The sequence below is a fragment of the Parus major genome, chromosome 21, assembly GCF_001522545.3.
Source record: "Parus major isolate Abel chromosome 21, Parus_major1.1, whole genome shotgun sequence".
NCBI classification, from domain to species: domain Eukaryota; kingdom Metazoa; phylum Chordata; class Aves; order Passeriformes; family Paridae; genus Parus; species Parus major.
In genome coordinates, this window is record NC_031789.1 from 1,258,386 (window position 1) to 1,274,988 (window position 16,603).

At 44.2% G+C, this 16,603-nt stretch overlaps 1 protein-coding gene across 2 annotated transcripts in view; it reads right to left on the minus strand.

The window, feature by feature from the left end:
- The window catches only part of CAPZB (capping actin protein of muscle Z-line subunit beta), a 36,001-nt gene extending 20,892 nt beyond the window's left edge, over nt 1-15,109 (minus strand). For both annotated transcript variants that reach the window (XM_015648404.3, XM_015648402.3), the window contains exons 1-3: nt 14,994-15,109; nt 6,102-6,223; nt 779-892 (exon numbers count right to left, since the gene is read on the minus strand). In XM_015648404.3, the coding sequence (XP_015503890.1) occupies nt 779-892; nt 6,102-6,223; nt 14,994-15,050 (293 nt within the window). In that variant the 5' untranslated portion in view covers nt 15,051-15,109. The remainder of the gene's footprint in view (nt 1-778; nt 893-6,101; nt 6,224-14,993) is intronic.
- Between the last annotated feature and the right edge of the window lie 1,494 nt (nt 15,110-16,603).

The following is a 16,603-nucleotide window of genomic DNA, read 5'->3' on the forward strand; positions in this document are numbered from 1 at the left end:
GACAGACACAGACAGACACAGACACACAGACAGACTGACAGACAGACAAATAGACACAGACAGACACACACAGACACAGACACAGACAGACTGACAGAGACAGACTGACAGAGACAGACAGACTGACACAGACAGACACAGACACAGACAGACACAGACAGACAGACAGAGACACAGACAGACTGACAGACAGATAGACAGAGACAGACTGACAGACAGACACAGACAGACTCAGACACAGACAGACTGACTGACACAGACAGACTGACAGAGACAGACACAGACAGACTGACAGACACACACAGACACACACACACACACACACAGACAGACTGACAGACACACACACACAGACAGACACAGACACAGACAGACAGACACAGACAGACTGACAGAGACAGACAGACACACACACACACACACACAGACTGACAGACACACACACACAGACAGACTGACAGACAGACACAGACAGACACAGACACACAGACACACACACAGACACACACACAGACACACACACAGACAGACAGACACACACACACCCAGACACACACACACACACACACCCAGACACACAGACAGACACACACACACAGACAGACAGACAGACACAGACAGACAGACAGAGACAGACTGACACACACACACACACACACACAGACAGACAGACAGACAGACACAGACACACACACACACCCAGACACACAGACAGACACACACACACAGACAGACAGACAGACAGACAGACGGGGCTGGGAGGGAAGGACTGACGTACAAGTCTCTGTACTGGTCGAAGGCATTGTTGGCTTCCACCTCCAGCTTGCGCAGGCGAGCCGAGGGCATGGCCCCGTCCTCCAGGGGAGGGTCGTACTTGTTGCTCCAGGGTGACCTGCCAGGGACACAAGGAAAGGGACAGTCAGAGCAGGGGACACCACAGACAGACAGACAGACAGACAGACAGACAGACAGACAGAGGTGTGTGGACACCACTCCCAGGGATGCCCAGGCTGGGATTGCTGTGCAAGGCCTGGATGCTCCTTGGGGGTCTCTTCCAGCTCAGGACATTCCATGGCTTTAATACTGAATATATTCGATACATTTTAATAGTGAACCTTTCAGGCCTGATCTCACCCCCAGATGCTGAAATTCCATTGAAAATAAAGGTGCTCAGAGCAATTTAGCTGTAAAGAACTGCACCCTCCACAGCCATTTCAAACAAAACAAAACAAAAAGGAGACACTGAGCCCTCAAAACTCACCTGGGGACCATCCCCTGGCATCAGGATTTTCTATATAAAAAATATCTCTTGGGTTTCAATCTGTTCCTTCTTATATATTCAACAACAAGGCTTCAGCTGTTGAACATGAAATATTTAAAAGTGTTTTCATGCAAATACAAATGGATTGTGTAGTTTATTTGGGATCTGGCAGTATCTGAGCCAAACACTGCTGGCTATGATTAAGGCCCACATTTTCCTCCACTATTCTGCTTTGAAATAAACTCTGCGTTTAGCACAACTTTGAACAGTCTGAAGGATTTAACAGGGTTTGTAAAGCTGGGGGTTTTACTACCATTTCTGCAGGTGTGGAGGAGATTTTTGTGTTCTTAATGAAAGATTTGGTATTAAAAGATTAATGGAACCCTCTGCCCGTCTGCTTGAGGCTTTTACAACTCTGCAAACCTGCATTTTGCTTTTCATTTCCCCTTGGAATAACCAACTTGCACATATCACTGCTGGCTTAAAGCAAAGCACCTCCACCTTCTCTCTCCCCTTTTCCCCACTCCTGCCAGCCCCTGGCTGCAGCAGCAGCTCCCAGAGCTGCCCACAGGGAAAAGCTTTTTCTCAGCAGCCCTTGGGAATTCATTTCTCACAAAGTCAGGGGTGGCTCTGAGTTTTTTGGTGCAAAGCACAAATCCCAGGCTCTGCTTTGCTTCCTTCACTCCTCCCAGCCACACCTGGCATGAAAAGTGAGAGCAGGAGGAGTGGAGTTGTTGTGTCACAAACCAGGTGATGTTTTCAGGTGGTGGTTCCCATCTCAGGGCTGGCTCCAGTTCTGGGAGCCTCACCACAGGAAGATGGGGCTGGAGAGTGTCCAGGGAAAGGAATGGAGCTGGGGAAGGGGCTGGAGCACCAGGAGAGGCTGAGGGAGCTGGGAAAGGGGCTCAGCCTGGAGAAAAGGAGGCTCAGGGGGAATTTCTGGCTCTGCACAATTCCCTGCCAGGAGGGGACAGCCGGGGGATTGGGTTTCTCCCAGGGAACAGGGACAGGAGGAGAGGGAACGGCCTCAGGCTGGGCCAGGGGAGGTTCAGGGTGGATATCAGAGGAATTTCCCCATGGAAAGGGAGCTCAGGCCTTGGCAGGGGCTGCCCAGGGAGGTTTGGAGTGCCCATCCCTGGAGGCGTCCCTGGACATGGCACTCAGTGCTCTGGGCTGGTGACAAGGTGGGGATGGGCCAAGGTTGGACTCCATGGTCTTGGAGGGTTTTTCCAACCTCAGTGATTCCGGAATTTTGTGATTTTAAACAGCTGATTAAAATGTGGTTGCTTTGGAGGGGAGTCAAGGGGCACAGGATTGTGTGGGGATGGAGCTGGGACATCTCCAGTGAGGGATTCCCACACCCTCCCTGGGCAAGCTCCAGAGTGTGTGAGGTTCTCCCTCCTCATCCTCAGCTGGGATCAGCCTCTGCCCATTCCCTGCAGACAGGGATCAGCTCCCCTCTCAGCTCTTCCTTCCCTCCTTTACCTAAAACCTCTGAAATCTGGGAGAGATCCACATGAAATTCCTCCTGCTGTTCCTCTCTCTGAGATCTCCAAACCCCAAACCTCTTTCCCTGGCTGCAGGAAGAGCTGAGGGCACAACAGACCCCTCCAGCTCGAGGCATTTTCATCCCATTCCAGCTGGAGCCAGCAGTGGCTTCACCAACAACAAAAAAACTCCCAGCACGGCCCAGTATTTTTTATTTCTGTGGAAATGCACTCACAACACATTTAAACACTTAACTGGAGGTTATTTGAAGAAAGACAGATGGACAAGCACTTCAATTTCCAAAGTCAGACCTCTAATTTCCCCAGAAGAGAATGGTTTGTGTTTCAGCTAACAGGTTTCAGTGTTGCTGGCCCCAAATTCCCCATAAGGATTCCATTTAACAGAGTGATCAAACACACTTCGAGTGGAAATGTATGGACAAAGTCAGGGACCTTGAAGTCTAATATTAAAAACAAAGTAATTAATAAAAGCCTTCCCAATGTGGATTCCATGACTGTCTGATATCCTTCACAAACCTTTATTATTCCAGGAGCACTCACAGAAGTACCTGTGTGATTCCCACAAGCAGGATTTGATAATATAGAAGAAAATAAAAATTATCTGAGGAGACTCCAAAAATCTTCTAGTCTGATCCACGTTCAACACAGACCAAACTCTGTCTAAATGTAAGGAAAGACTAAACTGCAGTGGGCTGGGCATTAGGATATTCATTTCCTAGGGCAGCTTTTTTTCCAGGTAAATTCCCATTCAAATTGTAAAGTCAGAGAAAAAACCCAACCCTATAAAACTGGACTCGCAGTGAGAAAGTCTGAGTAGCCAGCCCCACCTCTCCTGCTGAAGGAGAACAAGGCTCAGCTGCCCATGGAATGCTTTGAAACCCCTGCATTAATGCTGAAAGAAATGCAATTTGCCTGTCCAACACGAGGAAAAGGTTCTGCAGGAATTGGGGATGCAGGCAGGGAAAAGGAGATTCCCTGGGATTTCTAATTGAGCGTGTGGCTCTGAAAAAAATGGCTGTGGAAATATCAAAAGCTTTTAAAAGCCCAGTGAACTCCTCTCTAGATCTTGGCCTAATTGATTTAGTTTAAATTAGTGTATTAGTGTAATTTAAATTAGTGTAAGAGCCAGTTCCCTCTAACAGCTGCAGATTTTATGGGGCACGAGCAGTGTCTGGACACGGGCACAGGATGGGATTTACAGGCACAGGGCAGTGCTGCTGGGGTTTCAAAGATTTCTGCTGAAGGAAAAGAATTTACTTCATGAATCAGAGCTGGGACCAATCAATTCCAGAAGGAAGAATCACTTCAATCCAGAATGCCTGAATCAGAAGCCTTAGGAACAGGATTCTTTCATGCCAGCAATTAACACGTGGTGCCTGCTCTAGAGAAACAAATGAAAGAGCTTTTCTGAAACCTCATTACTTAATAAGTCCTGAAAATTTCAAAGTGATTTTTCAATCTGAATTCCTCCTGCTTCCTTGTAACTGTTTAATACCTTCTCAGAAGGAGATGGAGCAAATTTCAGAGGCAAGAGCGACACTGACCTTAGAGGAAGGGCTGTCCTGTGCCCTAATTAAACCCAGGGGGTTATTAATGATTGCACAATGTCCCATTACTGTCTAACCTGTGCCTTTTTCCAGTTCCCTGTGTCCCTGGTGGTTGATGTCCACATCAACAGCCTGAGCAGGATGCAGAGGGGCTCCAAGAAAACATCACAGCTTCAGGGAGAAAGCATCTCTTGAAAGATCAAGAAGAAATTCAGGATTTAATCCCTCCTCCTGCATCTGCCAGAGGGGCTGCAGCTGTGTGGGGACATCTCCTGGGGGGCAGAAGCTCTGAACTCCTCTTTTATCTGCTAATTCAGATTAAATAAATGCAAGTAGCTGCTAATGGGGCACACAGAATTAATGCAAAATGCTTTCAGAAGGCACCAGGATCTTCTGTAGAAGGTTGGAATAGTTTCTAAATATGAAAGCAGCACCCTAAAGAACCTGAGTGACACCTTTGGGTCCTCTGTAACAGGTTAGATTTTAAACAAGTCATGAGGATTTACACTCAGCCACAATCCAGAGGCACTGTCAAACTCTGCATCCACTCTCAGTCTAGGACATTTCCACGTTTTCTAGGACAAAATGAATCTCAGCATGTTCTCTGTGTAAATCACCACACACAGATGTGCTTCACATCAGAGAGGGACCTTTCCTGCAACTCAACCAATTCATCTCCAGTCCTTTACAAGCTCACCTGCTTCTGCAGTGATGCCTGAGCCAAAGGGAATAAAAAAAAAGATTTGTTAAAAAATACTTTCTGAAATTCTGCTTTGAAACACTATTCTGGTCAGATAAATGTAAAACACTGCATCAAATCTCCACAGAGCAAAGCCAGATTCTTCCTGGAGACAATTCCAAGCATTAAAATGTAAATTATGACACTGAAGATACAAGTGGAAGCCTCAGAATCATGCCCAGAAGAAGCTGGAAGGTTGAGCTGCTCATTCAGGACAGGAGATGAATGGGGTCATTAACCCTTCGTTAAGGAATCACCAAAGTTTCTGGACTGTCAACTCCTGATTCTAAAATTAAATATCTGGAGCTGTGCCACTGTCACTGCAACCATTAAGGAGAATCAGGCAATGAGAGAAAGGGGAGGGATGATTTAAATATAAATTAAAAACATTGTCCTAATGGCAAGGTAGAGGAAAACACTTTAAAAGAGAGAATCTGTTCAATGTGGCAGCCAAAACACTGAAACCTGATTGTACCATTAAAGTATTACAGCCCTTCCCACTTCAAAATTCATTATATTGTAATTATACACAGCTTACAGGGTTCTAATATTTTCATTGTTTTTGTCTGCAGTCCTCAGAATAAATCAGTTATTTTGGTAGATCAGGATTCATTTTCTTTGGTAAAAACCTGGGCCAAGATTTGCAAACAGAACTAACGACACTGAGTCCAAAATCAGTCAATTCCTTGCAAAACATGAATGAAAGAGCCTTTCCCAGCTGGCAAATCCACCCTGTTCTGTACAAGCTGAAGATGATTTTGTTTAAACCCACAGCTTGCACAACTCTCTTCTGTCATTACCCATTCCAGAGATTTTATAACCTTGCAGAGCTCTAATTTCCTATCAAGGCCATTTCTGCAAGAGAACTGACTGGTTTTAAATCCAGGGAGAAACACATCCCTCACCCTGCTGTAGCAAGGTAACAACAGCACATTTTGGGCTCGAAATCTTGAAATAACTGATATTTTTTGGCTGAGATAAGAGGGAGAAGGGCCTGCAAGGCGTGGATGTTGCTCACAGAGCAGCAGCTGTGGCTGGGAGCTCACCTGTACGAGTCCCCATCTCTGTTGTAGTCACACAATAGATAATCTTTCCCTACCACCTTGTCTCGTGCAATCTTCAAGGGCTGATCCACAGAGGAGAGGAGATCTTCACACAGGCTTGGGACCTGCAGGGTGGGAGGAAACAAAAAGGTTTATGTTCATGTCATTAACAGATCACAGCTGTCCCAAACTCTTCAAAAATCCCTTCCAAACATGTCCCTATTCTCCAACAATTCCAGATTAATTTCAGACTTTAATTCAGATTTAATTTAGATTTAATTTCAGATTTAATTTCAGATTTAATTCCAGATTTAACTTCCAGATTTAACTTCCAGATTTAAATTCCAGATTTAAATTCCAGATTTAAATTCCAGATTTAAATTCCAGATTTAAATTCCAGATTTAAATTCAGGTTAAATTCAGGTTAAATTCCAGATTTAAATTCCAGATTTAAATTCAGGTTAAATTCAGGTTAAATTCAGGTTAAATTCCAGATTTAAATTCCAGATTTAAATTCAGATTTAATTCCATATTAATTCCAGATTTAAATTCCAGATTTAAATTCCAGATTTAATTCCAGATTTAATTCCAGATTTAATTCCAGATTTAATTCCAGGTTTAATTCCAGGTTTAATTCCAGGTTTAATTCCAGGTTTAATTCCAGGTTTAATTCCAGGTTTAATTCCAGGTTTAATTCCAGGTTTAAATTCCAGATTTAAATTCCAGATTTAAATTCCAGATTTACATTCCAGATTTACATTTGTTTCTTTGGGAACAGCCTAATGTGCTGAGGGAGCACGAGAAACCTCACTCTGCAATCCTCCAACCCCAAATATCCCACAAGAAACCCCAAACCCCAGGCTGAGCTGATTCCCTTGCAGAAAAGCTGAATTTACAACCCTTATTTAAAAAAAAAAACCCACACAAGTAAACTTTTAGGTTTAATTTTGAAGAACAACACCTGGTGTGAGGTTTCTGCAGGGCTCAGATCACAATCCCACGTTGACCAGAAGAAACTTGTAACCCCTTGTTTGTTTAAAATGCAATCTCTTGAACTAAACTTATCTGTGGATGATTTGCTAACAAATATTCATTGGCAGGGTCTCTTTCCCAATTTCTGAGGGCTGTGGTTATTCCTGCAGCCATAACAGGGCTTTATATCACACATTTATTAGAATATAATACTGCACTGTATTATAAACCCCACTGTAAAACAAGCTGTAGATCCCCTGTCTCCCTGACACTCCACAGGGCTTCAGGCAATCCATTCTTTTCCCCTTCTGGTCTTGCAGAATGAAAACTCTCTCATCTGATTTGGAAACATCAGAAAATTTCTATAGTATTTATAAAAAGAGAAGATATTCCAGCTGGTGGAACTACTCATGTAATTTTAATTATTGGAAAAGCACCCGAGTGTGGCACAGTTCCCCCAAGAATGTCATTTTTATACCATTTATTACATCAACTGTACTTCCTAAGAGTTAATTCACAATTTGTGCACACTGCCTTTCCTCTTCTACCCTTGAAAACTGCTTACAAGGCAAAGGCAGTCATTTGAACAAGGTAATTTGCAGCTTTAAACACTTCAGCTTTATGTTCATGAGACTGATTCCTTCTGAATTCAAGTCCTTAGCATTCTTTTCCATGTCAAGTGTTGAATCTTACTAAAACATTTAAATTGCTGTTGTGCACATCCAGACTCTTGCAGGATTTAGTTTATCTTCTGATCCCACCAAAGGCAACTCTGTTTAGAAAAACCCTGAATTTTCAACCTCAAACAGGGGATTTGCATCATTATTTTTTCTTTTAAGGCTGTTCTGTGTTAACCAAAGAGCCAAAACTCACTCAAGGTGCCTGAGCACTTTGGAATTTTGACTTCAACTCAGAAACACAAGAATTAAGGCACTCCTCAGGCCAAACTGAAATAAAAAGCAGTGACTTTGTTCCATCCATCACAAAGAAGTGATGCAAACACTGCAGGTTTGTTTTTGAAGCAAAGCCTGGGCTCCCACCTTTGTTCTGACACAATCTTTTCCCACTCTGAGCACTGGCAGGTCACAAGAAGAACACAATCTGCACCTTGTATCTCCAGCTTTAATTCTTGGTCCCCCAGGTCAGTGGCTCTCAGGAAGTGAGACCACCCTCAATGTAAAATAAAAAGAAAAAAAGGAGGATATTGGAAGAACAGCAGCACCATTCAGCAGGAACAGAGCACGGTGTTTGGGGGATATTTTTTTCCTGAGGGGATACACAAAGGATGTGTAGTGCAGAGGAAAGAAAACCTGAATGAGAAAGTGAGGGAAACGTGTCCAACAAGGATCCTGTTGTCCCCTGTAACCAAATTCTCCAGCAGAGCTGCCCAGGTATGTGGACAGTGTTTTAATTAAGGCAACTGCTCTGCTATCAGGACAAATAATCCCTTGTGCCAAAGTGGAAACTGGAACCTTTTTTTGGAGTAGCTAAGCTCAATCATTCCTTCTGGACTCCTTGCTTCAATGAGCTTATTAGCAATTAAACAATTGGATTCTTTTTTGAAGTATTTTTAAACAAGTATCTAAAAGCAAGAGAGGAGTGATACCTCAGTTCTCCATGTCTGACACAGAGTCCCCATCCTTGCTTTGAGCACAAGGAATGGCATCAAATTCTGCACTTCACACACTCAGGACAGACAATATTTTGGCTGTGTCCACTCCAGGCTGTTTTCCTCCACAGCCTGGACTGAAATCCACATCTACCACTGAAACAGCAACATTCCTGGTGTAGCAGTCCTAAGAAATAGTCTTTTTCCATATTTATTTACAGGTCAGCATTCCTGACCTCCACAGGAACCTTACACACTGGAAAACCATGCTAAATGCAGCAAAATTAGAGATTATACCTTTTTTCCTCAAAGAAGCAGAAGGAACAAGGGGAAACAGCTTCAAAATGAAAGAGATTAAGTTTACTTTAGAAATTAGAAAGAAATTCCTCCCTGTGAGGGTGGGGAGGGCTGGCACAGGTGCCCAGGGAAGCTGTGGCTGTTCCTGGACCCCTGGAATTGGCCAAGGCCAGCTTGGATGGGGTTTGGAGCCACCTGGGACAGTGGAAGGTGTCCCATGGGACTGGGTGATCTTTAAGGACCCTTCCAACCCAAACATTTCTACAATTCTGGGAAGATGAGGCAAACTTCAATCAGCCAAGGAGATCCATCTGTGTTTTGGATCTGCAAGGTACCTGAACCTGCAGCTATCTGAACACACATGAGGTGAGAGAAGTTTTTAATTAAAAGCCCCATCCCACCACAAAGTGATTATTTTTATCAGATGTGAACTTTCAGCATTAAGGGAGGACAGAAGCTCTGCTCCTGTGGCTTGAGGAAACCACTCAAACACAGAAAAGCCCTGACCCTCTGACAAAATCACCCTTCTGGCACACCTCCAGCTCAGATCCTTCATCTAATAAAACATTTTTGTGATGTTTCAGAGTCCTCTGCACAGCCCCAGAGTTTCCTGTTCCTGCAGAAGGCAGGCACAGCCCAGCAGATGTTGTGGAAACTCAAGAAGGAAGCCTGGCTCCACTCATCTCAGGCCTAAAAAAGTCACTCCCACAAATCCACACAGTGCTAAAGCTTCGTTTGATCCATCCATTCATTTGGACCAAATCAGTTTGGTCACAATCATCAAGCTTTGTTTATGAAATGACAATTAAATGGACTTTTGTGTTCAGACAAGATAGAATTGATACTGGGAAAAGCTCTGTGTTATTCATCTTGCATTTTGAATTCCAACACTGCAAGAATTGGCAAAACCAAAATTAAGCCAAATGAGCAAGATGTTAACAAGGTTTCAAATCCAGGTTTGTTAGTAACTGTGTCACAGCACACACATCACATTAATTACAGAACATTTGAATTCAGCTCGAGGAACCACATTTAAAAAGGTGACAACAATTCATAAAACAGGATCCTTGGCTTTCTCCCTGTGCTTTGCTGGATAAAACTGGGGTTTTTTGCTGGATTCCCCTTCTGAGAATCAAAAAGCAGCCTCAGAGTGACCTGCAGGTTAAAGCTCCTGTATCCTGTTCCCACTCCAGGAGCCATCCAGGTATCTTGGAGAACCCTGACTGCAGAGTCTGAGCCTGGGGATATCCAGCAAGGATTTAGGGATATGCAGGAAATATTCTCTCCAGTGATATTGCTCTATCTCAGCCTTCCCCTCCATCCTTTAAAGAGGTTAGGGAGGTTTCCAGCTAGGATTCATCTTCACACACACACACCCTTCAAATGAGATTTAAACTGGTATTTTAAGGGTCTCTAACATCAGCAGTGCAGTGGCAGGAAGACAAAAAGGCTTAAAAATAGAAAGAATAAGTTATATAAAGCCAGAATTGAAATTCCCTTTTCCAATCTCATGCCAAGAAGTGGGGCTGCTAGCTCTGAGCCAAGCATCACATTAACAATTTACATGCATTAATTGCTATCTCCAATTACCATCAAGATATCCAGAGGTAATCTTTGCTAGCTGGAAAAGCTCCTGCTTACAGCCACTCACTCAAATGGAAAAAAACTTGCTCTCAACCACTATAAATTTATTCTGAGAGCCAGAGCCCCTTTCTTTAGCCAATAATCCTTGTGTTAGAAAACTGCCTGGCTGCTGGGAGCTCATCCCACAGGTCAGCAAGTCCAGGCAGAACAGCAGGTCAAAAACTCAGCTTTGAGCTGTCAAAGCACTTCTGCTTCCACCACCTTCTTTTTCAGCTTTCACTGGATCTGATATTTTAGTTTCAAACATCTCCCACCCTCGCCAGACGCTCAGCTGGCCATCTGCATCCAATTATTTTATCTTTCCCTGCAAGTCCTGCTCGGGCTCTTGGACTCCAAACACAAAAAGCTCCAGTCACATTCTCATGTTCTTTATGGTCTGTGCAGCCCAGGCAGTGCAGTTTGCCTGGGGGTAAATTCTGTAGCTTCATAGATCTTCAGTGACTGAAGCCTTGCAAGCAGATTTAAATACTTCAAAATCATAAGTTTATACATTTTAAGATTCATCTAAAAAGTAACAGGTTCTACTAAAAATACACTTCAGTATTCCCCTGTGATGAGAAAGGAGAGCTGATCACCTCCCAGATCTTTAATTGCAAACAGAGCCTTAAAAAAAATAACCAGCAAAGTTATGACTGCTGTGTCTATAAAGAATTCTCACTTGATTTCTTCCAGGGCAGCATTACTTGGTCCTGTTAAGCTTTCACTTTTGGGAATGGCTGCTGTTTCAATACCAATCTTACTGGGAGAAGAGAGGGAAAAAGCTGTGGCTGTGAGGACCATTTTCTGTCCCCACTCCACGCCAGGCATCTGATTTTCCTGAGTCAGCTACATTTTCCATCTAATTTCTATTATACACACCCAGGCAAACATCCAAATTAAACAGTCAGCAGGAAATTTGTACTTGCTAAAGGAACCTGCTTAACTTTCACCAAGACTGAGAGTGCATCGACTTCCACGCTCGAGACCAAGCCATGGAGGCAATAAATAATAATATAAATAAATAAACAGATCAATAAATCCAGTTTCCTTCCACCTTTGCCACCTCAAAGACACATCACTGAAGCTGTCTGAAGAAAACACCCCACAAAAGGAGTCTGGAGGTTGTGACTCTGCTGCTGAGGTGTCCAGAAGCTGATTTTTCTTTGGGATTTCTCTTGGAAAAAGAACACCTGAAAGTACAGAGGGCTGACTTTCTGTCCAACTGCCCTGAAGAGAAAGGAAGCAGGAGGAAAATGGCCATGGATTGTTCTGATCTTTCAGGATGAGCTGCTCAGCCACTCCAAGCACTCATCCAAGTGCTGTCACTACACACAGAATAATTCAGGTTGAAAAAGACCTTGAAGTTCATCAAATCCAACCTCTGACTTGGAGCATCTTCACAAGAAAACCACTGAAGAGCAGTGCAATCACCTTCCCATTTTGGGAACAATTCAGGTTGAAAAAGACCCTGAAGTTCATCAAATCCAACCTTTGACTTGGAGCATCTTCACAACAAAACCACTGAAGAGCAGTGCAATCACCTTCCCATTTTGGGAACAATTCAGGTTGAAAAACACCCTGAAGTTCATCAAATCCAACCTTTGACTTGGAGAATCTTCACAACAAAACCACTGAAGAGCAGTGCAATCACCTTCCCCTTTTGGGAATAATTCAGGTTGAAAAAGACCCTGAAATTCATCAAATCCAACCTTTGACTTGGAGCATCTTCACAAGAAAACCAGTGAAGAGCAGTGCAATCACCTTCCCCTTTTGGGAACCTCCTTCCAGCTTGGACTTGGCCCACAGGCAGATCTTCTGAGGCTCACAGTTTCAACAGGAGCTCCACGAAAAATGATTCCAATTTAAATTAGTTGTCCTTAAAAAGGCATGTGCTTCCAGCAAACTCCTTCTGTGGAGATCCACAAGTCCTCTTGTACATTGTGACAGCCTCTGAGCAGTGCATTTACAAATAATGACTAACTGAACCCCAAGCACAGCATTCCATGCCAAGGCCCATTTCCAGCACCATGCACAGCTTCTTTCAGGCAGAACTTGTGCAGTGCTGTGATTGACAAGGTCTCTAATGAACTCTAATTGAAGCCTCAGCAGCCTGAAAAACCCAACAACAGATGTGGTGAAAGGGCAAACCACAAACTGTTTTGCTAATGAATGAAAAGTGCCTGGGCTGATGAGGGCCAGTGACCCAAAAATTCTCTTCTTCCACCCCCTCTTTCACTTCATGTTGGAGTCTGAGGCATTTCCCTCGTCAGCACAACACTTGGGGGCAGTCATGGACAGCCCTGGATAATCCTGGACACAGTCCATGTATTCAGTTTGGGATCAAGATGCTCTTTTATGAGCCACAAGCAGCAGAACATGGAGAGAGTAAGAGGCACCTCAGGGAGGGAATTCAGTGTGCTTATTCTTCCCAGCAGAAACACCAGCCTAGGAGTGGTTTTAAACTGCCAGAGGACGAGGTTAGATGGGAAATTTGGAAGAAATTCCTTCCTGTGAGGGTGCTGAGGCCCTGGCAGCTGCCCCTGGATCCCTGGAAGTGTCCAAGGCCAGGCTGGATGGGGCTGGGAATGAGGTGTTCTCATGTCCCTGCCCATGACAGAAGGTGTGACTCCATGAGCTTCATGGTCCCTCCCAACCCAAACCATCCTGGGATCCTGGAAGGGAGATGCCACTTTCTCACTGTCTTCATTTATAAAACTCTTTACACAAAATGACATTTCTAAGCCATCTTCTCTCCTTTATCTTAAACAAGCAGCCACCATCAGTCTGGAGATCAATCCTCTAAAAGGACCATGGCAAACTGAGCTGCAAACAGACTTCAAGGAATACCCTAAACTTCACACCAAATATTGCCATGAGCCTCTGCTTCACACCCACTCCACCATGGCAAGGAAACACAGCACAAGGAAGCCAAGAAAGAAGTCAAGGTGCCACGTTTTACACTTCTCCCCCAAATTTCATCAACCTGGAACGTTCTGCTCTTGTCTAACCAGTGGAGACTTCAGGTGAGGCTGAGAGTGGCTGCAGAACAGGTCTGCAGGTGTCTCAGCAATAAAGGAATGGTGTTGGATTTAACAAATTATTTCATCTCTGCCCCAGAAGAGGGGCTGCAGTGCCTCGTGTGGGGGTCACAGACCCTCCTTCTAACAAGCACCAAACTGCTCTGGTTTGTGTTATGCTATGAAAAGGAGCCCAGGGAGTGTGTTGCTGATGGAAAGCATGTAGAGCACTAATGAGCACCATCCAAAAGTAATTCCAGCATTTAGAGGTACCCAGCAATTTTCTGAGTCATTAAAAAACCTCAGACCAATTACACACTCCAGCTTACCAAACAACTCCTTGTTTTGAGTGGTCCTGGGAGCTGCTCAAACCCCAATACTCGCCCAGTCCTCCCAATTTCATCACAAAACCAACCATGTCACACCAGATCAGATCAGTGATTTAGTTACTTGTGTCCTACCTCTGGCAACAGCCACAAAAACGACATTTTAGGTTGCCAACAGTTTTGGGGGCACAGATGTAGCCAATTACTAAATGCTTTCAAGAGAGAGAAATAATCTCTTCCTGCAGGGAATCATTTATTTCCTGACACCCAGAGCTCTCTTACCTGTATCCTGGCACACAGAAGTAAAAGAAATGTTTAGAGTTTGATAAATTTAAGCCAGCCACAACTTTTTGACCGTAGCTTCCCAACCAAACCTCTGCTCTTCTGCACAAATTTAGAAGCTTAGCTCAGAGATAAGCCATGTATTTAGACTGGACAATAGAACCCAGTTTTCCCACTAGCAGACTCTGTATAAATTAAATCCATATTTCAGGAACACCTTCAGTTTCTCCAGAGGTAAGTGTGCCTCACACTGTTTTAAGGGACAGCTGGCACCAAATGTGCATCACAAGATGTGCAATGAGTCTAGAAATCCTTCTAAAGTCAGTTTTCTTCCCCAGCAGTGTGTAAAGGACAACAAAAGTCCCAGGAACAAGCAGAAAAAAAAGGTATCAGACACAAGATGGTCAGCCAGGTTTGGTTTTTGCCACTAGACTGCAGAACATCTGATAGAGCACAAATTATAAATAGATTTGGGTGTTCTCCAGAGATTCTCAGCGGTGTTTCTGCAGTGTGTGGGGCAGCACAGCTCCACACAGCAGGCTGTTCAGCAGGAGGTAACAGCCAGGTAAAAGGGGCTGCATCCATCCCTACACACTGTCCCAAATTCAAACAGCAGCCTCCCACCTGGCACAATGACCCTTCATCCCTAAGTGTCTCTGCAGCCCAAAACAAACACCTGGATTCCTGACATTGCTTGGTTGGTTGTTCAGCCTTGCCAAAGGACAGGGGGACAGACAAACCCCTTGTGGGGACAGCATGCAGCACTCACCAAGTCAATGAGGTCACTGAGATTCTTCTCTATCTGCTGCGGAGGCAGGCGCCTCATCAAATCCAAGGCACAGTCCAGCTGTTGGTCACTCTGCAGGAATAAAAAGAGCCCTCAGACACAAGGTGGACAGCTAACATAACACACTTGGCATTAATTCAAGTAAAATTCATTGTATTTGATTGTGGATTATTGATTTGGTAACTTAACACCGTGCAGTTGATGGAAGGAGTCCGGTCCTTGCCTCACCAAAAGCACTCCCAATGTTTGTGTAAGTGTTTAATGTGTTGTTTTTCCACACTATCTCAATAATAACCTGGGTTAGGGAACTGAAAGTTCCTTCCCCCAAAAGGAGGTTTAACACTTCCTCGTTTGCACTCATCAGCTTGAGATAACCAGCAAGATAAACTCTGATCCACTACAGAGCTCCCTCTCTCCTGCAGCTTTATCAGCAAACCAGAATGAAACCAGGAGTTAAACCAGAATGAAACATGCACACAAAATCATAATCCATGATTTCCTCCTTCCTACAAAACACCAAGAGCTGCCTGTGTCTAAAGAAATCAGAACATCGAAATAACTTCAATAATTTAGAGTTAACACAGCAACTTTCTCCAAAGGGCTCACTGTAGCTGGTCTCACACCAACTCTGACACAAAGGAAAACCCTTAAACTCCACTGCAGGGTCACAAAATGTGCCCCAGACACTTGAGGAGTTGAGCCACGGTCCTGACATAACCTTTAGCTGTTGTTTTCACCAACAGACACAAACAGACGCTTCCCTGCTGACCTAACAGCACCCAAAATCTCCCCAAGCTCCTTTGATCAGGTGAATCACAACCAGTTTGTTTTTACTGCTCCTCCCCTCCTTTTTCTCTTTGCCATTTCCAGCCACCCAAATCCCACAAGCTGAGGTTTAATTTCACCCTCTCGTGTTCTGTCAAGCTCCCAAAGTGTTATTTAAAAACAATCCTAACACAGTTCCATTATCACATTACTCAAGGCAGCAGCCCCCAGGACAGGGAGAAACAGGAAGCCAAGTTTCCTGCAATTAAACCAAACCTGTGGAATGAGGGAAGGAGGAGGAGGGAGAGCTGAGTTTAGTGGACATCCATGAGGAAGTTGTTCATTAGATGGCCAGAGGAAGGGAACTCCTCACTTTTAGCTACTGAACTCTCAGTAGTTAAGAATTTTCCTCCCTAATTTGCTCTAAACTAGGACAAACCCCAAGGACAGAGGTTTTTAGGTGGTCTGTAACTGCAGGGGATCTCTCTTCCTTGCTATGTCTTGCTCCAGGATGGAAAGCTGGAACGTTGTCACAGGGTCCTGCTCCTCATGGGAATGCTTCAGGGAGTGCTCTGTCCTCCTCTGCCAGCTGGGATTGTTTAAAACACAAAAAAGCCTAGGGAAGGATGTTAAAAACCACCACAAAAGCTGCAACCCCAGAGCATTTTACAGGGAGGCAAACTGATAATAAAATACACTGCATGGAGGAATGTATCCACAGGATATTTATGGATAAACCTGGAGTGACCATTTTTACCCAATATATATTCAATAACAGCTGTAAAACACACGAGCAGGATTGTTTAAGGCAGAGATTCTCCAAGGGG